The 21,917-nt window shown below is 39.7% G+C and overlaps 1 protein-coding gene across 9 annotated transcripts in view; it reads left to right on the forward strand.

Annotated features, from left to right (window-relative positions):
• The window catches only part of GBF1 (golgi brefeldin A resistant guanine nucleotide exchange factor 1), a 140,692-nt gene that overhangs the window by 105,102 nt on the left and 13,673 nt on the right, over positions 1 to 21,917 (forward strand). For 7 of the 9 annotated variants that reach the window (XM_089510840.1, XM_089510832.1, XM_089510833.1 and 4 more), the window contains 15 exons: positions 1,031 to 1,154; positions 2,096 to 2,221; positions 2,511 to 2,593; positions 2,801 to 3,037; positions 3,461 to 3,554; positions 3,982 to 4,158; positions 5,722 to 5,786; positions 6,262 to 6,385; positions 8,009 to 8,080; positions 9,203 to 9,297; positions 10,780 to 10,933; positions 12,791 to 13,013; positions 14,900 to 15,057; positions 16,756 to 17,002; positions 19,099 to 19,301. In XM_089510840.1, coding sequence (XP_089366966.1) covers positions 1,031 to 1,154; positions 2,096 to 2,221; positions 2,511 to 2,593; positions 2,801 to 3,037; positions 3,461 to 3,554; positions 3,982 to 4,158; positions 5,722 to 5,786; positions 6,262 to 6,385; positions 8,009 to 8,080; positions 9,203 to 9,297; positions 10,780 to 10,933; positions 12,791 to 13,013; positions 14,900 to 15,057; positions 16,756 to 17,002; positions 19,099 to 19,301 — 2,182 coding nt within the window. The remainder of the gene's footprint in view (positions 1 to 1,030; positions 1,155 to 2,095; positions 2,222 to 2,510; positions 2,594 to 2,800; positions 3,038 to 3,460; positions 3,555 to 3,981; positions 4,159 to 5,721; positions 5,787 to 6,261; positions 6,386 to 8,008; positions 8,081 to 9,202; positions 9,298 to 10,779; positions 10,934 to 12,790; positions 13,014 to 14,899; positions 15,058 to 16,755; positions 17,003 to 19,098; positions 19,302 to 21,917) is intronic. The other 2 variants (XM_089510841.1, XM_089510837.1) reach the window with 1 other exon arrangement.

The following is a 21,917-nucleotide window of genomic DNA, read 5'->3' on the forward strand; positions in this document are numbered from 1 at the left end:
GCAGTGAAACCCATTTGTATGTATTCGCAGATGACCACTCGAAGAAATACTGTTACAGGTAAGCAACCTGTCCTTCTTTACAGTTTATAGTAATCACCCCAGTCCAGCTCATGCACTGTTAAACAAACAGTAACTTTAATTGATAAACATAGAGAAATAAAATGCCTTATGTGTGTTAACTTCAGGTTTAGTATAGTTACATTAACATCTAACACTTGACATACTTTTAGACACTACCCTACTCTCTTCCTCTACATCAGCGGTTCTCAATCTGTGGGTCGTGAGCTCTTTGCGGGTCGAATGACCCTTTCACAGGGGTCGCCTGCTAAGACCATCGGAAAACACGTATTTCTGATGGTTTTAGGAACTGAGACCATCAGTTGGGGGTCACCACAACATGAGGAACAGTATTAAAGGGTCATGTCATTAGGAAGGTTGAGAACCACTATTCTAGACACACATCTCCATGTCAGCTCTTCAACTATCTCCACTCTTTCCTCCCCGCTCTGAACTCCAGCCTCATCTGAACTAACTCAGTTACTGACCTAACTATCCCAACTGACTGCATTTTAAAAATTCCCTTCTTGTCAGGAGGTCTCACCCTCAACATAGCTGGCTGGGTTTTACAGTCTGACCACTAGAATCTTTCCACACTCTCTTCTGGATGAAGCCTTAAAGATATAGCCGCCACATATACAGCCTGTTTAACTTTCTTTTAATAAATTAAACTAGAAAATTCACTAACTCTTAAACTAAAGGTGAACGTCAATATGTTTCCACAAGACCAGTACAAATTAATTAAACAATAGCATGGATGAAATACTTAGCAGTACAAAATAAAGTGTCTTTCATAATAATAGTACTGTTTGAGAAGAAAGCAGAGCATCAAAGCTTGGACAAACCCAACTATTTTCCCTAAGTTCACTGGAGAGGTTGCTTCTGTGTCTTGCCCCTCCGATGTATTGTGTTGTATCTACCTTCAAATACTTTTGTCTAAGCACTTGTCTTGATTTTTTTGCTTTCATTCCAGAACTTTCAGTTTCCAAGGTTTGCGATTAGATGAAGCCCTGCGACTCTATCTAGAAGCCTTCCGGCTGCCAGGAGAAGCTCCTGTAATCCATAGGCTGTTAGAAGTTTTCACAGAACATTGGCGTGTATGTTTTAAAATGGTCATATTTTAAAATTGTCATATAATAATTAATAATAATAATAATTTGTTTTATTTATATACAGCTATTCCAAAGATCATAGCGGTGAACAGCAAGTAAGCTAATTAACAAGTAAGCTAATTTGCCCCCAACAGTCTGGGTACTCATTTTAGTGACCTCGGAAGGATGCAAGCCTGAGTCGAGCTTGGGCCCTTTTGCTGGTCTTGAACTCGCAACCTTGTGGTTTCGAGTGAATGGCTGCAGTACAGGCATTTAACCACTGTGCCACCAGGGCTCCTTGTTTAGCCTTGTTTTGTTCTTGTCTGCCCAGTTCTCAAGCTGCCTGAAGGACCATTCCACACAAATGGGTTATTGATAACTCATTTGTATAGATTGTGCCTTCGGCTTTCCTAGAATGGCTAATCACAGTAAGTATCAACCAGTAGCAAGTACATTTCTGTACATTGATAAGCATTGTGTAAGCTAATTGCCCACAACAAGCTGAGTACTCATTTTAGCAAGTTATGAAAGGATGTCAGGCTGAGTCTTCCTGGAGCCCTTGACTGGTATTGAATTCACAACCTTGTCGTTTGTGAATGTGTGGCTGCAGTACAGGCATTTAACCACGGCACTACCAAGCTCCCAGTCATTCTGATGTGACTGAACTGACTCATGCAGCACTTATTTTTAGGCTTATCTCACTTCTGTTGGTCAGCAGTGAAAGAGGTGTCAGATTATGTCAAGTTGTATATGTCCCAACCTGTAGCACTAAGAATAATCTCTATGAGAAAGTTACAAAAACTAGCAGTAGGGTAGCAAATGACAAACAGAGATGAAAATAATGTACCAAGGGACACTAGAGCAAAAGCCAAAACTAGGAATTACTTTGATATTGCATCTAGATTAATTGCAAAAGGCCTAAGTGGCATTGTCATTCTCCTTTTCAGAAATCAAATGGGTCTCCATTTGCTAACAGCGATGCATGTTTTGCCCTGGCCTATGCAGTTATCATGCTGAATACTGACCAACACAACCATAATGTTCGCAAGCAAAATGTACCAATGACGCTAGAGGTAAGAGACTTTGTCACAGGGTCCATTATGCTTTATTTCCCTTTTGTTGGCCCTAGTATTACTGATGCTTTTCAAACTTTATGTTTTGCTTTTCTTTCTGCAATTTCTGGTTGACTTTCAGTATTCTAAAACATAAAAATAAATTAGCCCATTCTTACTTCAGTTTACAATGAAATACCCAGGAATTTATGATAATAGTTGTGATGCTTCTTTTGACAAAATTAAATAAAAAGCAGTTCAAACATGTTTCACAAAGTAATTCTCTACTTTCCTTCCTTCCTATTTACAGGAATTCCGAAAAAACCTGAAAGGAGTAAATGGAGGCAAGGATTTTGAACAGGACATGCTGGAGGACATGTATCATGCTGTCAAGTAAGTGTTTTGTTGTTTGTCCTTGAATTCTCAGAGAGCCCTTTTATAATAAAATAATCTCCCTTAACATTCTTTCCAGGAAATCTCAAGATGCTTGTAAAACAGCCATTTACACTTTAAGCAATTATCATCTGTTATCTGCTATAGTGTGTTGATGCAGAATATTAGTAGGAAAACATGTAATGTTTTTCCAATAATCTTTGATAGAAATGAAGAGATTGTGATGCCAGAGGAGCAGACAGGCCTAGTAAAGGAAAACTATTTATGGAGTGTGCTGCTGCACCGTGGAGCCACTGATGAAGGAATTTTTCTGCATGTCCCACCTGGAAGCTATGACCACGACCTGTTTGCCATGATCTGGGGCCCCACTGTTGCAGCTCTGTCCTATGTTTTTGACAAGAGCCTAGATGAAACAATAATCCAGAAAGCCATATCTGGTTTCAGGTAACTCTTCTTTGACTTATTCTGTATATACAGACATTTTGTGTCCATGGACAATTAATGACTCATACTAGCAAGTGAAGCTTATTGTGCTTGATTTAATGAAAACATAATAGTGGATAGGACAGTATCTATGTAAGTGTGCTCAGGCAGACAGAAGTGCCCTAGATGTCACACAGCTTTATCACTGAGGTCACTGCAACATTTAATGCACAATTAAAATCCATTGTATCTTAAACTAACAAAATTTGGCGGCTGTTATTAAACAATGTAATTTGCATGTTCCTACTGGATTTCAGTGATACAGTTTGATCCAATATCAGCCTTGCATCATTGTACAGTGATTTAGAGGATGGGGAGGGTGGATCTACCTGTAGAAAACTCACTGTTAGATTCCTTCTTAAATTTCTGTGGTTTTTATTTCAGAAAATGTGCCATGATTTCTGCCCATTATGGCCTCAGTGATGTTTTTGACAACCTCATAATTTCTCTCTGCAAATTTACGGCTCTTAGCAGTGAGGTGAGTCTTCAAATGGAGCATGATGGTTCGGGGCAGATTTGAAACTCTTAAAATCTAACATCAGTTAGTGATAACCTCGATTCCCTGCCTAATGCTATATTATGGTATATGCTAAAAGAGGGAATACATTTGAGTAGAAGAATGAAGGAGAATATAGATCCATAGAGCACTTTCACTGCAAGTTCTGCAGTGTAAAACTGCATTTTGCACAAACTGAACCTTCAAGATTGTTTTAAGAGAAGTTCCATATACAGCACATAGCAGTAGCAAATATAATATTGCTGAAGCGAAAGCCTACAGAACTAGTGGTCATGATGTGCACTATCCTCCTTTAGCATGGATAACCTTCCATTGATTGTTTTGTCTTCCCTAACTGGTCTGTGGTTGGCTGGGGACTCAATGTTTGTCTTTGTCTTTTCTCTTACAGTCCATTGAGAACCTGCCTACAGTTTTTGGAAGCAATCCTAAAGCCCACATTGCAGCGAAGACTGTATTCCATTTGGCTCATCGCCATGGTGATATTTTGCGGGAGGGCTGGAAAAATATAATGGAAGCTATGCTACAGCTTTTCAGAGCAGAACTGTTGCCAAAAACAATGGTGGAGGTAAAGAAATTGACAGCAGATGACAGGCTAATTGGGTGAGATCACATGATATTTGCCATCCCAGACACTTAGCTTGGACCATAATGGTAGCTGGGTGAATACCAGATGCTGAAATAAATAAATTTTTTGTATGTTCAAAGTGGCTAGAATACATGAAAGCCTTAAAATAGCTCTTTCCTGAGAATCTCATGCCACAGACTTAACCACTGATTGAGTAGATGATCAGGAGTTCTACAGTGAGTTGTCAAGGGTGTCCTGATCACCAAGTTCTGTTTCTTCTTGTCATTTCAGGTGAGGTATTTAAGCTCTGAATCGATTTCTGGGCTCAACAGTAGGCTGAATGAGATGTAGGTGGTTTTTATGTGCAGGAACTGAGTGTGCAGCTGCTCTAGATGGGGGGGGGTACGCTCCCTTTGATGAAGCAGGAGCATAATTTGTGGATACTGTTTGATCCAGCATTGTCCATTGGGATGGCCTCTGGATCAGAGTATCTTTCACCAGCTTCAACCTGTTCTTCAGCTACAATCATCTATAGGCAGGGATAGTTGGGCAATGCTGATGGATTCCCTTGTAAACTAGTCAGATTACTGCATTGCACATGGGGCTGCCCATGAAATTAACCTGAAAGTATAACTGGTACTAGATGCAATTGCCAGATTGTTCTTGGATGCAAGAAGACACATTGAGTCTGAGGGAGCTGCACTGCTTGCCTCTTTCCTTCTGTGCTCAATTCATGGTGAGGTGCTGTTTTTGACACTTCAAATTATTGATGGAATATTTTTCCATGTATTAGCCTGCCTATGTCTTAACATCTGCTAGAAAGGTTGTCCTCATTGTGGCTGTTGTAACAGCCTGCCTGTGTTTAACATCTGCTGGAAAGGCTGTTCTTGTTATGCCTGTTGCAACATGGATGGGCAGCTGTCATTTTTCACTGCTATACTTTGGATGGGCCATCCTGGCAAGTCCATAAAACACCAAAAAGTGACTTTGTGGCTGATGAGGGTGAGGGAAGGACTACACTGCTTGTTTGCAGGTTTGCTTTTGTTTTCAGCAAAATTCAGGTGAAAATTGTTCTCCAAGGAAAAAAGTTCTGGGGGCTTTTAGGGAGCACTTCAAGGGATTAGGAGGCATAAAAGTGGGACTCCTAGGCTGCATGGTTCCCACAGGCTGCATTTTTCCTACCATTCTGTTACTTTTCCTTCCAATCTTAAAATGGAAACTAATAGGAGGGGCCAAACATTCAGAATGTTACATTCTGTTACACATGTCAATAATAGAGAGAATCTTCTTGGTTCTGGCACCCTAGGTAAACAACTACTTTGGTTTCCCTTTCAATGCAAGGTGAAAATATAGTTTACTTGATCAATTTAGTTGATCAAACTCTCCTATGTTTAACTTCTTTTAAAAAGTTACATTTTTATATTCATAACACTTTATGACAGAGACCTGTTTAGTTTGCCTTGTGTTTGTGAGCTACCCTGATATCTATTTGTTGTGTGATGGTTTAATAATATTTTAATAAAATATCAGTTAAAATTGTTTATATATTGGTTTGGTTTGTAGGTTGAAGATTTTGTAGATCCCAATGGCAAGATCTCTCTCCAGCGTGAGGAGACACCTTCCAACCGGTAATAGCCCAGTCAGTTTCATAGACTAGCAGACAGGCATTCCATTCTGTTGCCAGATGAAATCCTATTGCGTTCTAAGTGCAAGACTATTGAAAATACAAGGCTATTGAGTGATAGAGGGCACAAGTTGCACTTGCAGCAACATGTTGCAATGTAGAATGCTCCTATTTGGGCTGCAAACTAGCAACCATCTTCTTTTCCCAGACATCCTATTTCTCACACCACTTTTCCCTATTACCCAACAAAGAGTCTGCATTCTTTGCCCACTGAGCATGCTTAGTATCCATTGGGTCTTTATACCATCCCTCCTAGATTTTTCTAAGGTTAGTTATATTTTTGCAAAATGAGGGATTCCCCAAGCCTGTTTAATATCCCCCACTTGAGAGTATGATGGTGTCTTGACTACATAAGGATTGAGACTGTCAGAAATAATTTCCTGTTGCCGTGTTGATCTGTCTATCTTTCTTTTTTGCAGTGGTGAGTCTACAGTACTAAGTTTTGTTAGTTGGCTGACACTCAGTGGCACAGAACAATCTGGTATGAGAGGGCCATCTACAGAGAGCCAAGAGGCAAAAAGAATGGCACTGGAATGCATAAAGGTAATTCAGGGCCAGCAAGAAAGGAATACACATATATTAGAAAGAAGCTAGTGGATTCACTTTGTCTGCCAGAACTGCACTATAGGTCTTTATCTCTTAAAAATGATATGAAGTTGAAGTGCAAATGTGCAGTTCTTCTTTACCCAAAATATTTGTAAAATGGGAATTTAATTCTCTCTAAGCCAACATTTATTATGAATTCTATCCAGCAATTGCTTCTAGGAGCTCAGTGCTGTATTTTATCTTAACAGTCCTATGACAGAAAGAGAGGGAACAGCTGCATTTCCACACCAACCCTGGTGACCTGTAAGATGAAAAGGCTCGTGTAGAATATTTTAAATAAATAATAAAACCCTCTCACTATTATATGGCAGCGGGCTACATTTAGTGTTATGTGAATGGCTTTACAGTTGCACAGTGGGAATTCATTTCTCATCCTCCCACATTGTAGCCTCTTACGTGACTCCCAGATTTTCTCTATAAGGTCTACCAACCCTTTGTAGCATATTTGAGAAGTATGCAGGAATCTGTTAGTACAAGGAGAAATGGGATCTGCCTATGTTGTTTATTCTTCTTTAGAAAAGCCATGATGGAATACAAGCAGTGTGGATGGTCATTTGCCTTGACATGGGGTGGGGAACTAATTGCCACGTACTGTATATAGTCATAAATAAGTCTAAGCATTTTAATCAAAAATTTGACCCCAAAAACCTGAGTTGACCTATCCACAAGTCAGTTTAAGTACTGTATTTTAACTCTTATTAAATGAGGAACCATCCCCTTCTCTGTGTAAAGTGGTGAAAGGTGAGAGCTTAATCCATCCCGAGGCACCTAAAAGAAGCACCAACCCTGTCTATTGTCTCTGCTGCAGTGCCACTTATGACCTTTTTGAATTCCTGGGCAGGAAAATAGTGACAGTAGCAGCTGTTTGGTGCTTCCCCCTCACAGGAGCACTGAGAGGAATTGGGCTCTGAAGGATTTGAATAAGACCTTTGTGTATGTTTGTCAGCTTTTCTGGATGAATATCAAACAAAGCTACCACATTAAGTTAAATGATCCTGTTAACATAGTCACCATTTTATTTGCTTTGCCTTTTCATACTTTTTGATGTCTGGTTGCCTTCCTCACACACCACCATTTACTGCCTTTCCTTCCTCATCCATCCAGCTTTTGAATATAAACAGTTATGCCTGCTGGGATTTTGTAAATTATTTGGAATTGTTTCCCTTGTTTCATCCTTTACATCCTTTGTTACATGTCCCCAAGTTTTACCCTTGACTTATCCAAAGGTCATATTTAAATCCATAATTAAGGCTCCAAAACCTGCTGTCAGCTTATACATGAAGTCAGCTTATAGTTGAGTACTGCATATATGATAGATGTTTTGTGCTACAACTCCCACAGTCCCTTATCTTTGGCCATGCCAACATACTTCTGCCATCCTTCTAACTCTAGCTGAATCACCATTCAGAGTCAAGGCAGATAAGAATACAAAAACACATGATTTACTCAGAGAAGAGGATGTTCTCTGAGCAGTTGTTAAGTTTCAGGATTCATTTCTGACATAATTACACCTTATTTTTGTCCTAACATACATCCTTTTTAATTTTTATTTATTTATAGCAATGTGATCCAGAGAAGTTAATCACTGAAAGCAAGTTTTTACAGCTAGAATCCTTGCAGGAACTGATGAAGGTGAGGGATGAATAAATCCTCCAGGCAGGTTGAATGTATATGGTCTGTGTAAGTGCTGCATGCTATTTGTGTGTGTGTGTGTGTGTGTGTGTGTGTGTGTGTGTGTGTGTATATATATATATATATATCTTTCACAGGAGCAGTTCTGCTCTTGGGTTGGAGATTTTCATGTGAGACCAGTGAACCATAAGCTTAATCAAGTGTAGGGGTCTGAGAAAAAGGTTATTATTTTTTCCCATTTATTTAGAATGCTTTTAGTTCTGTTCTAAACATATGAATTTTACTCCATTGTTCAAAAATGGTAGGTAGACTTAGAAGAAATATGTTGGGCAAAAGAAACAATTGAAAACCCTATTAGGGCAATATCGCTTATTGGGGCTACTTAAATTTACACAGAATATTGTAAAGCATTTCAGTTCTCCAGAACTTTTAATTAGGCAAGATGATAAATAAAGTAAAAAGTTTCTTCTGGGCAGGGGGAGAGGCATGGCTCATGTTTAAGCCACAGACACAGTATTTGTCTTACAATCTTAAAATGGAAAGTAATAGGAGGGGCCAAACATTCAAAATAGACTGTACCAGCTACTAAGGGGCTGTGCACTCCGGCCATAAAGGCACATGATGCACGCCCCGCCCTAGGGTGGCGTGATGCTTTGTGCTGCTCCACATGACACATGGAGTCATGGTGCTCCTCTGGTGCTGCAGCACGACCCAGCACCAAAGGAGCGCCTTAAAGCTGTGACTATCATGAAAGCCGCTTTTTGCAGCTCCTTTTTGCACCCTGGAATGGCCAGATCAGTGCCGTGGCGTGCGGTTGCCATGGCCCCAATCCAGTGCAGCTGGAAGTGGCTGCAGGCCACCCCTTAGGGGCAGTCTGCAGAGCCTCTTAGACAGTAACAAGTTACCTGGAATGCTCTCATGGGTTACTTGGAGAAAGAATATTTTTTAAAAAGGATCCTGCATTTTGGAATTATAAAATCCAGCTATCTATAAATTTTTCTGAATACAGAATGAAGTTCTTGATGAGAGAATGGGTATATGCAGACTTGTTATGGGGAACTTCAATCCTATATTCCATATCATGTTCTAAATATGTTTGTCGATATTCTGTGTTGGCCTCAGGCTCTCATCTCTGTGACACCTGATGAGGAAACTTATGACGAGGAAGACTGTGCCTTTTGCTTAGAGATGCTTCTAAGGATTGTCCTGGAAAATAGGTGAGCCATAGAGATGTCTCATCATAGGCATTCCAACCCTTGAATGGTTGTATGTAAAATCTGCTATTCTTAGTCAATTGTCTCTGTGAATATACATGCTGCACTCCTGATCACTTAGTGGGCAGAAAACATGATGAGGCATAGAGAGAGATCCCCAACTTAGCTGTATTATCTGTATCAAAAAATAGAAGGCAGGTGAGATCCAGATTTAATCTGGGTGAGGGATCAGAGTGTTTTGAAGAAAGTAAGTGTGATCAGTAGGTGACTGAGGAAAACCTGAAATTTATTAATGGGTGGTGTTGCAGAAACACTTTAATTTACAATCAAAATAATATACAAACAGAGATATAGAAACCATAGCAGGAGAGTTAAAGAAGAGGGAAAAAGGAAGAAGAAAAATAAAGAAAAGAAAGAGAGAGAGAGAGAGCACAAGTAGTAAAGAAAAATGAGTTGAAATATAGCTAATACACAGTTGGGCTCTGATCTCCAGTCCTGGCTATAATGAAAATACAGTGGAGTCTTGCCTTATGCGGGGGATCTGTTCCGGACCCCTCCCCCCATAAGGCAAATCCCATATAAGCTCAAGCACCATTCAATATAATCCTACTAATATCAGTAATAACCATAGCCACAGATTATTACATAGTTAGATTTCTTATTGCTCAAAAAGTTCATAATCTTAACAAGCCCAGTTTCTTCTCTGAATTCCCATTAGTTTCACACATTTTTTCAGATTGAAGGCTTAAATTTTAATGAGCACAGGATGAATTTTGTCTAATCCAGTTCTGGACATTTTTCTGGTGTCCATGCTTATGATATTGTATAAATTAATGCCTGCTTAAATTTTGGTGTCAGAGGCCATATTTATTTCCCCATTTGTAAATATGACTTCCATAGAGAGCTTTTAATTGTTTAAATCTTTGAGACAGTGATTCTCTTTTTTATTTCTAATCCAAATTGCAATTTAATTCAATCTTCAATTTTTGAGTGCTCTGCTATCATTCTTTCACTTCCAATAACTTCTCAATATAAGCAGCCTATGAAAACTAGACTGTCTGCAACCACCCAGAAGACCTTTTCGGCAACCGCTCCCAGATTATGGAACAGCCTGCCGGCCGAGATCCATCACATTACCAGCATAAACAGCTTTTAAAAAGCTGTTAAGATGGATCTCTTCCAGCAGGCTTTCCTGAATAACTGGTCACCAAAAATTGGAACCTGTTATTCTTCTGAATCTGTTATATCCATATCCATGAAGTATTCACTTCATGGTGCCATCACTGTTTAGTACTGACTTGCATCTGACCAGTGGACTTTTGAGGGATGCACTTTTGATGAGTGCCCATCTTCTCTTATATAAGTGAGAGAAGGAATATGAATATAAGCTTGTGTGCTCAACCCAGCTGGGTTGTGGGCCATCTGAAGTTGTACATACACATATCATTTTATTATAATACCCTTTCTTTCTCTATCTTTCTCTAGGGATCGAGTAGCCTTTGTGTGGCAGGCAGTGCGAGACCATTTTTACCACTTGTGTGTTAATGCTATGGAGTATTGCTTCCTTGTGGAGAGGGCAGTAGTAGGGCTGTTGCGGCTGGCAATCAGACTGTTGCGTAGGGAAGAGATCAGTGCTCAGGTAAACATTTTCTTGCCAAAATGGCACTTCCTCCATACAAAAGGGGGTATCCATCAGCAGGCTTGGAGAATTGTAAGGTTTACAAAAGTATATAAAATACAGTGCGCCCGCGTCATACGTGGGTGCGCCATATGCGGCTTTCAGCATACACTGAAAGCCATGCCAGAAGACGCAATGGCGCATGCCGGAAGAAGCAATGGTGCGCGTGCTTGAGCCCCATTGTTTTTAATGGAGCTCCACCATACGCAGTATTTCCCTTACGTGGCGGGGTGTGTGTGTCCGGAACTGATCCCCCGCGTAAGGGAAAGGTCCACTGTATTTATGAAAAAGTAAACTTACTGGGGCAGGATGGAAAATGGGGGCTAGATGTACTCAGAATACTGAATGACTTTGTGAGTGGGGATGGAAAAATGGGTAAGAGGAACATTGAATGTAATCTTGTCAGAGGTGTAAATCTTTTGGCTGGCCTTACAAGCTAAGCTTATCACCCCTTCCGGTTAGTTATAGACAAGTATCCCCTGCAGCAAAAGCATCCACACTAATCATCTTGTGGAAAAGACAGGTAAGAAGCATCTCAGCTTCAGCTTCTAATCATACAAGAGACTTGAAACCTTAAAAAAAGCAAAAGCTGAAAGAGTCTCGTTCTCCACTTCTCTTTGGTACAGGGGCTGGGGAGGAGGAGAGGCAGTTTCAGAAAATGTTCATTGCTGAGGCTCTGATCTCTGGTGCTGAGTAATGACTAACAGTCTTAATTTTGTTCATACACAGTTGATACGGGGAATCTCCAGCTTCAGCTGATGTGAAATCTCCTTGTTTGCATTCCAATAAGTCAGCCATATCCTACTACACAATACTCAGCTTCAATAATTATGTTAAGTGAACTTGTCATTATGAGTATAACAAGCAGTAAGCCTTTCCCCATCTGTAAACTGCAGAGGTGTGTGGTGAAATCCTGGCAATAATCCAAGATTGGGAGGAAGCCTCTTATTACTGCAACCCAGTAATAAGAGGCTTCCTCCCAATCTTGGATTATTGCCAGGATTTCACCACACACCTCTGCAGTTTACAGATGGGGAAAGGCTTACTGCTTGTTATACTCATAATGACAAGTTCACTTAACATAATTATTGAAGCTGAGTATTGTGTAGTAGGATATGGCTGACTTATTGGAATGCAAACAAGGAGATTCCACACTACAACATTTTGGTGCACATCTTGCTTATATTGCAAATTCTGGGAAAGCCACCAGGATGAGAAAAGTCAGGAATTAGAAAAAAGGGAATGTTGCAAGAGTTCCCTAGAAGACTAAAAAGCAAAGATGTAAAGGAAGGAAAACGCAACTGACAGGATTCTTTGCAATGACAGATGCAAGTGTAGGAGGCATTGCTGTGGCATAGTAGCAGAACTAATAAATCCTCTGAGCCACATGCAACCTGAAATTTAGTTTAAAATAACAAGAATCTTGCGTTCGGCATGCTTTCTTTTTTGCCAAACAGTTTTTGAGGTCATAGATATACAGTGGAATATTTAAAACTGTTGCACAACATTTAAAGTCCTTATTTTGTTGCAGCAACAAAGAGTTTTTTTATGATTATCACTGAACATGCTTGAAGTTAAGTGTACAGTCATTTTACACCACCAATGCCAGCACCTATGGACTACAAAATGCTTAAAAGTATCTGTAAATTCAAGAGATTGGGACTTTACTAGTTTAAACATAGAGTAAAATGCACAAAGACAGTCCTCTAGGTGCATTTCACATTTGCAGATGGGGGTAGGTTCTGCAGTCAGAGATCAAGAATGAGGCTATGCAGGCATAGTTATTTTTCCGGTAATCACCACTGCTTCTCTTTGTAGGTGCTGCTCTCCTTGCGCATCCTGCTCATGATGAAACCCAGCATGCTGAATAAGGCCAGTCACCAGATTGCATATGGCTTACATGAGCTTCTCAAAACCAATGCTGCCAACATCCACTCTGGAGATGACTGGTACACCCTCTTTACCCTCTTGGAATGCATTGGTTCAGGGGTAAAACCACCCCCAGCGCTGCAAGGCACAGCAAGAGCAGATATTGATACAGGTAATATTGGCAATGGATCATATTGTTGAGGAATCTTGTGGCAACTTACTAGGCAACTTACAATGCCTCTGGCATTGTGCTTCACAAAATCTCTGTTTATTTTTAACTGCCATGATTGTCATCAACATTACCTGGGTTAAAAGGTAACACTGTTTTGCTCCTACCACTAAAATCTAATGTCATTGTGAACTAACATACCAAATAAAAAGGGGAATCAGCTTTGACGTTTGTTTCTTGAAGAAATCAGTACCTCAGTATACATACTTGATAGTGATTTAAATAACTTTTTGGAGATCTTTGCTGTCACTTTTTATTTTAATTACAGCAAATAATTTGATGTGACTGGCAAGCCTTGGCAACTTTTCTATCCTTAACTCCAGATTATTTATGAAGAAATTCTAAAGCACTGGTCCCAGTACAGATCCTTGAGGGACCAAACTTTTAAAAAGCACAATAATATCTGTCTGCTTATGTTCTCTAGCATATAGGGGCATACTGGTTCAGGTATCTGATTATCCATATATAACACAATATATAACTATTATGACTTATAGCCATTGATAGAATCCTCCATACATCTGGAAGATTTCTTTTGAAGTCATTCAAGCTGGTGACTATCACTGCAGGTTTAGTAGCAAATTTGATATTTAAATTATGTGATTATATGAAAAAGAACTTGTTTAACTGTCCTGAATTCACCACTGTTTAGTTTCAAATGATACCCTGATTCTAATAAAATGAAAGTGGGAAGAGAAAGTTTACCTTGTGCACTTTCCACCACACCATACATGTTTATTGGTACACCTTTACTTGTCTCCCCCCCCCCCCAAAGTAAACAGCCCTACATATTGTAACTTTTCCAAATAGGTGATTTCCTTCAGCATATTGATCATTTGGGCTGTCCTGGTCTACACCATTTTCTCATGTGGTGGCAGAATCTATACACAGTATTCCACATGTAGTCACACTATAGTTTTGTATAGGAGCATAGGATATTTTGGTCTTATTTTCATTTGATTTTCTCATTATGCTGAAAATGGATTTTGCCTTTTCCATGGCAGCCACACACTGCATACTTACACACAGTGGAGAGATAAGAATTGTTTGCGGTATTCAAAACACATTCACATCATAGATTTGTATAAAGATTAGCAGTTTTATTTTCAATATTAGCAGTTTTATTTACAGTGTCTTTCCAATCTCCAACAAGGTGCTTGCCTTTCACATAAGTCACATAACTAGCTGACACATTCATTGTCATATCCAGCAAAACACCCTTTTCTTGTTCACCTACCACTTTTTCAGACCCATTGGTAAACAAATGCCAAACCAGGGTACCATACGCTTTTACTTGCAACAAATATCTGAGCCGGGTTTCTGTACTTTATGTGTTTGTGAAAGTAGTAGTTATGCTGAGGAACAGGGCCAGAGAATCCATGTGTATAATCTTTCAAAGTCTTAGGCCTGTTACAGACAGCCAAAATAAAGCTGCTTCGAGTCACAGTGGAGGTATGGTGTTTCAATGATGCATGCGTCCTAAAAGTCCAGAAGCCACACCAAAGCCATGCTCCAGTCTGGAGAGTGGCTTTGGTGCGACTTCTGGACTCTTAGGATGCATGCATCATTGAAACACCATACCTCCACTGTGACTCGAAGCAGCTTTATTTTGGCTGTCTGTAACAGGCCTTAGTTTGTACAAGTTAATAGAGGAGTTGCAGGGATTATTTTTATTCCACTCTTACTATCTTGTATATTTTTTTTAAAAGCTGAATATGAAACCGTATTCTGTCTCCTATGTATTTGCTACTAGCAAAGCTGTTTGCAGTATGGTAACAAATGTGTCCTTATATCTTTGTTCATTCTGTTCTTATTTATTTATGTTAAAGGGGCTCAGTCAGACAGTGAGATCTCTTGTCACTCCAATGAAGCCGGTCTGGATCGTGGCTACACTTCTGATTCAGAGGTGTATGCAGATCACAGCAAGCAAGTCAAAATTCATCGCTCTGTCACAGATGTGGATGTGGTGAATAGTGGCTGGCTTGTGGTAAGCAAAGTTGATGATGTTCACCTGCTTTATGACTTTCCACCAACCTCTTTCTCCAGTTGTAAATATAGGAATCTACTTGTGATGAATTAGGCCATTGGTCCATCTAGCTGAGTGTTACCTATACTGTATGACAGCTCTCCAACATTTCAGACAAAATAGTTTTCCCTTTTTGTCTGGAGATGCTAAGGAATGGATCTGGGATATTTTACATGCAAAACATGTGCTGGACCACTGACTATCATCTTTCTCCGTAATCTTTGGCAAATTGGGAAGGGAAAGGAACAAAGATCACTTTCCAGTCTAGTATCTAGCATATTTGCATTTGACAGCTTGTTGGTTTATTTGTTTATTATTTGTGGGTCCTATGCCACCTAATGAACCAACATCCTCTAGATTGTAGGCATAATGATTAAAAATTATTTAAAATATAAAATTATTTAAAATGCAATAATTGTAATCTTTTTTAAAAAAAATAGATACTATACTGTCAATTTCAAAGCTAAGAAACATGAAATCCAATGAAAGCTTCCCAATGGCTCTTAGAAACATAGGGGATATTTATTTTAAAGGTCTTTGCTTAGTGTTCCAATGGATTCAATGGTACCAGGCATGCAGAGTAAGTGACAAGGGAGCTAAACTGGGGAGGGCATTCTGTGTGCTATCATTGAGAAGGTCCTCTCACCTATAGTTTCTTGCTAGATTTTATTTCGCAGTGGCCATCAAAGAAGGACCTTTCCAAGATCTAAGGTATATGTGGAAGGAAATAACCCTTTAGCTAAATTGTCTCTAAGCTATATAGGACTTTAAAATTCAAAACAGAACTTTGAGTTGGGTCTGGAAACACCCCAATGGAAGATAGCACAGCGGAAAAAGCTATGGCATAGTATGTTCATTTTGCTGAATTCTAGTTAATAGAATAGTCTACTTGCAGTCCGGCATGCTGCATAACATTATCAGCTGAACAGATCCATCCTTTTCTTTGCCTGCCACTGTAACAGTAGCTACCATCCAGTAAATGGGGGCAGAGAGAAGCGGGGAGGGTGAGGAGAAGAGAATTCCTTTCACTGTCAGATTAACAACTGTTTTGAAAGGAGGATTAAAAGTCCCTGAACTCCAATTTGGAAGCCTTGAAGCAATCAGTCTCAATTGCATTACTAGCACTGGTGATATACTCCTACAGGCCACAGGGAAAGGCAAGTGATGTACTGACGTCTGCAAAATCAGATCTCTTTCCATTGACATATTGTCTACTGAACTGAATGAAGAGGCCCAGAGCCACTTGTATTCCTAGTGATTTGCCTAGATATGAAAAGAGGACATACAGCTGGCCCTCCATCTTCATGGATTCTTTATTTACAGATTCAATCATACAGAGATTTAAAATATTCCACAAAACTTATGAATTCCAAAAAGCGAACCTTGATTTTGCCACTTTATATAAGGGATACCATTTCACTACACTATTGTATTTAATTGGACTTGAGCATCCATGGATTTTGGAATCCGTGGGGGGCCCTGGAACCAAACCCCAGTGAATACCAATAGCCCACTGTACTAAGGAAGGAGGACCCCATTGCTCTGGAACAGTACACAAAGTGGTAAATAAAAGTCAGTATGTGAACACAGCCTATTTTCGAAGCCATAGTTAGGGCTGAAGGATGTCCTATAAAACTCAAGTACTTTCTGTTTCTACAGGTTGGAAAGGATGACCTTGATAACCCAAAAGTCCTAGCTGGACTCTCCAAACTTGGCAGCTCTCCTTTGGTGAATCAGTACAGTCTGACTGTGGGGATGGACCTTGGCCCACATAATACCAAGTCCCTCATGAAGTGTGTGGAATCCTTGTCTTTCATCGTACGAGATGCTGCCCATGTCACACCTGAGAACTTTGAGCTCTGTGTCAAAACTATCCGCATCTTTGTGGAGGCTAGTCTAAATGGAGGTGAGGCCAAACCTTGTGTGTTAGTTCTGTGATTTGGCAGTGAAGTGACAAGTTATGTCCATAAGAATACTAAGGGAATAATTTATTTATTTTTATTTATTTAGGTATTTATATCCCACCCTTCAGCCCTAATGGCTCTCAGGGCGGCTTACAATTATTTTTAATCAGACAGTTCCCTGCCCTCAGGCTTACAATCTTTAAAATAATTTTTATTCACTGTTCAAAACTAACATAAACACAATAATACACAGTGGAAGAATTCAAAAATATAGCCGTGTTAGTACAGTCAGTATGTAGAGAGATCTTGTAGCACTTTTGAGACTAAAAGAATGAAGTTGGTAGCATGTGCTTTTGTAGACTTAAGTATACTTACAAATGCATCTGAGGAAGTAGACTTAAGTCTACAAAAGCGCATGCTACCAACTTCGTTCTTTCAGTAAGTCTTAAAGGTGCTACGAGATCTCATACAATAATACATAATACACAAAACAAAAACACAAATAAATATATAAACATAAAAACACACACACATTAAAAATACATTACAATAACTTCCCTTATTTGACAGTGGAGTGACAGGTTATGTCCATAAGAATACCAAGGGAACATTTTATACTCTTCAGGTAACTTTAAAACAGGACAAGAATACACGGATTCTAGATACCACATCCCCCAATTAATATTCTCATGTTTACTTGTGTCTTCATGAGGTAGATACAGAAGGATATTTTAATCCTGTTTCTCTAATGAATATTTGAAGTCAAAGACAACTTTTGGTACATGGTTACAATACAGAGATAAATATGGTATGAAAGTGAAAGTGAAGCACCAAATTAAGAAATTATTTCACTTACGTTTTTAGAATTAGAAAAACAAATTCAGAAAACCAGATATAATTTTAAACTTTGGGCGTATGTGTGTACATTCAAACATGTGGCTAATGGTTCATGTCCTTACTTTATAAAAATGACCAATCTTCTCTTTAGTTATTGATTGAGTTCTTTTAATTTCATGGAATGCTCATGAACATTCTGACTGTAAGTAAAAAGGCCTGACAGAGAAAAGGAAACAAGAAGTGGTATGTTTTCGAGGAAAAGGTGCTGGAAGTTAAAAAGCAGAGCTTTAGCAATAGTAGTTAGTTATTAAGTTATGTCGAGAAATTATTTTGGAATAAAACCCAGTTAAGAAAATTTGAAAGGTTGCCACCAAGCCTTCTCTGTCAATGTGTTCAAGCTATTTCATTTTGTTGGAGTGACAGACTGCTCACTGTGCTCACATGTGCTACTCACTGGGTGCTTTAAGACAGTTTTTAAAAGACAGATTTTATCTGCAAGTGCGCTGCCTGTGGGAGTCCAGACATTGTCATTTTTTTGCTTCTAATACATATATCTTTTCCCATGACTTCTGTCTTTTCCCCCCCATAAAAATCTGTTCAGGAAGAAAATAAGAACGATTGCAGAATATACTTTAATTTGGAAACGCCATTGATAGTTTGCTGCCTGGCAAGTGTACATCTCTACCTGCCCAGGACTAGTTTATTTCTGAGAGATGTTTTGTTTTGTTTTGTTTCTTGCTTAACATAACCTCTGCCATTCTCCTTATTTCACTATGCTTTGAAGGATTTACTGCTAGCTATGATCAGTTGCAGTCTATGTATAGGCATAATCTCCAGGCAGGGATTTCTCAACACCTAACACAATAAATCTGTCACACACACTCTCTGTCTCACGTATTTATTTCCTTGGAGCTAAATTAGACTTGAAGTTGGAGATCCATGGTCAGGCTTTCCTACCTTTTTTTCCTTTTCATTTTAATAATTAGCAGCCATTTGAAGACTGAAGAGATTGTAGGGAATTTTGATTTAGTAGACCTGGTGGGCACATAGAAGTACCTATTAGGGAGGATATTCTTTGGGAAATGGCCGCTTTAGATATGGCTTCTGTTCTTTTAAGAATGACCTAGAATTCAGAGTCCCCTAGGAAATGTTTCAGTTTTCCTATTTTATATCTAAAAGCTGTCTGTTTATTGAGCTGAGTTGCTCAGGTTGTTATTTCTGCATTACAACTTGGTAAGATAAAGAAGTATATTGTCCATAGGCTGCAAGTCCCAGGAGAAACGGGGGAAAAGCCATCAATATGACTCGAAACCAACACGTTTTAAGAAGAAATCAAAAGAGAGTTCTCAGCGGCACATGAGAGCCTCCAGCCAGCATCAGCACCGTTCCCCCAGTGAGGATGAGGATGAGGATGAGAGTGTCCCTGCCAGTTACCACACTGTGTCTTTACAGGTTAGTCAGGACGTAAGTATAGTCAGGATTTCTTCCTTGTCTTTCCCTGCTGTTTGTGGCCTAATTGGAGTTGCTTTGGGCCAAAGTAGACATTATATTATTCATGTTGTTTGGCCTTTCATGGCTGCTGTTTTAAAAAAATATAGCTGTTGCCAGAATGTGGCAGGGTTAGGTAGTCATATTTGGATCAAAAGGGACTTTTGTACCACTGTAAAGAGCAGGTGCCTAGGGGAGGAGGGATTTGGATAAAGACCACAGAATAGGTTAAACCCCTTCCTTTGCACCCACCATGAACCCTGTCTAGCTCAGAAGGCCCCATCATGGTTCTTTGTACAAACACACACACAGCCTAATAAAGTCAAACAGTGTGAATAATGTTGTGACTAGTTTGATCCTTACTGATGCATTTGCAGGGAGTTTACTTCTGTTTTGTTCCTAGGAGTACTTTACTTGAAATCTACCATCTTAGGCTTTATTCTAAGGATATGTGTAGGGCTGGAGAAAACTAGTACTGTAATCACTATTGATGTAGTATGTATGAGTAAGGAAGCAGCATGTGTTGGTTTTTTTATTAAATAAATACTATAGATATATTTTGGTTTCCTCCAAAAGCCTCCATGATCATGACTCTCAGATAACAGGAAGAGTGAGCAACTTTAGAGGGTTCAGGAGCCACTTTTCCTTGACAGATTAAGGGCTGGAATAGACCGGCAAGAAGGGGCAGCTTCAAGCTGCCCCCACTGAAGACGGATTGGGGCCGTGGCAAGCACATGCCACACCCCTCATCTGCCTTGAATGTGGCCCAAATAGGAGTGGATCTGTCCTATTTGGGCCGGGAAAGAGACCTGCAACCCCAGGTCGGCTTCTGGGTGCTCCAGTGGTGTGTGGCATGTAAATGCCACACTGCCAGAACATCTTGAAGTTGTCCACGTCTGGGCAGCGAGCCGGCTTCTAGCCAGATTCTGGGCAGCTTGGGAGTGTGCAGTGTGTAAACGTCACACTCCCAAGATGCCCAGAAGGCCTCTTTAACAAGTTGTCTGTTCCAGCCCTAAGTGTGTTGTTACAAAGGAGTTTAAAATCTTGGGATTTTCTGTTATTATAGAAGACATCTAGGAATGAGTTAACCTCTGCTGTGCTTGAAAGGCAAGGGATCTGTGATTTTCAAAGGCTTTTTTTACTAGGTCTCTAGCTTCTTCTACAAGATACTTGGCTTCCTTTTACTTTGCCGTCATCCAGAAGAGGTCATAGTCTTGGGTCTATATTTTTTCTTAAATAATTCTGTATTTCTATATTGCCATTGCCATTCCCCATTTAACACGCAGCCTCTCCTCTCAAGAAGTTATTCATTCTTTGTATGAAGAAGACATCCCCCTTTTCTACACCCAAGGGCTTTAATTACATCCAGACACCCAGATGTTGAAAGGGGGACAGATTCAGCTTCTGCTTTTCTGCCTCCCTAACACAGAGAGGACAGAAGGTGACTAAATTCAGGAGAACATGAGGAGTGTACAAAAATACATTTTACTAGTGATTATTTTATTCCTTTCTTATCAAAACTGGTATCTGTCAAAACCTAGCCCAGTCAGGAATACTAGATGTTTCTGCATCTACTCATTTTTGCATTCACTCCCTCATGAATCTACAGTGATTTCAAAATTGAGGATTTCTTTTTGGGATATTTCTTTTGAGCTGGTAAGAGCTGAATGGTCAACTTGCCAGGATGTGGACCTTCTTATGTTGCTTTTAGTAAGTGCTTCTGTCTCTGCTCTTCAGTCAGATGTGTTACAACCAGGGACCTTGAGATCAAAGAGTAGACTGAGCATTAAAGTGGTTTCATGAGGAATGCAAATTGTATATGTGGACCTTTTCCAAAGCTTCACTGGTTTCTAGGGAACGGATGTATATAGCTCTGGGGAAGAGATGTGTGTGTGTGTGTGTGTGTGTGTATGTGTATGAGAGAAGCAGGATCTCATATTAAACTTTACGAGAGTCTAGTTTTTATAGTCAATGCCATTAGAAATTCTCACATATTTCAGCTTGCTCCACTCTGATATTCACAGTAACTAGCAGGTCAGTTGGTTTCAAAAATTTGGAATCCATATACACATCCAGGCCAATTCTGGCTACATTTCCTTTCATAGGATGTCTCTTTTTCAGGGAGGGTGCCCTCAAAGACATTCTCATCAAGACAAAAGAATGTCTCTGTAAAGAAAAGAGAGGGGAAAAGGCAATCAAAGTATTCAGACCAGTCTTTTTGTCCCTTTAGAAATTTTTCATATCCCAGGGATTTGAGGGATTTAAAACCAGGCTAGGTAAAGTCACATTGCCCCAAATGGGCCATGGTGGGACAACCTCCTCTTCAAAAGGCAATCCACAAGAAACAACAGAATAATTTCTGACTCCTTATGTCTTCAAGTTGGAAGCAGGCTAAATGTAAGCGGGCTTTATACGTGGAAATGTTTCTCTACAGAGCTATCGCTGTAGAAGACAATGTAGCAATAGGTGGAATCATAGACTCATAGAGTTGGAAGAGACCTCAAGGGCCATCCAGTCCAGCCTCCTGCCATGCAGGAACACAGAGTCAAAGTGCCCCCAACAGATGGCCATCCAGCTTCTGTTTGAAAATCG

This window comes from Sceloporus occidentalis, unplaced genomic scaffold (assembly GCF_023333645.1).
Source record: "Sceloporus occidentalis isolate IW3139 unplaced genomic scaffold, rSceOcc1.0.p SCAF_2, whole genome shotgun sequence".
Lineage (NCBI taxonomy): Eukaryota > Metazoa > Chordata > Lepidosauria > Squamata > Phrynosomatidae > Sceloporus > Sceloporus occidentalis.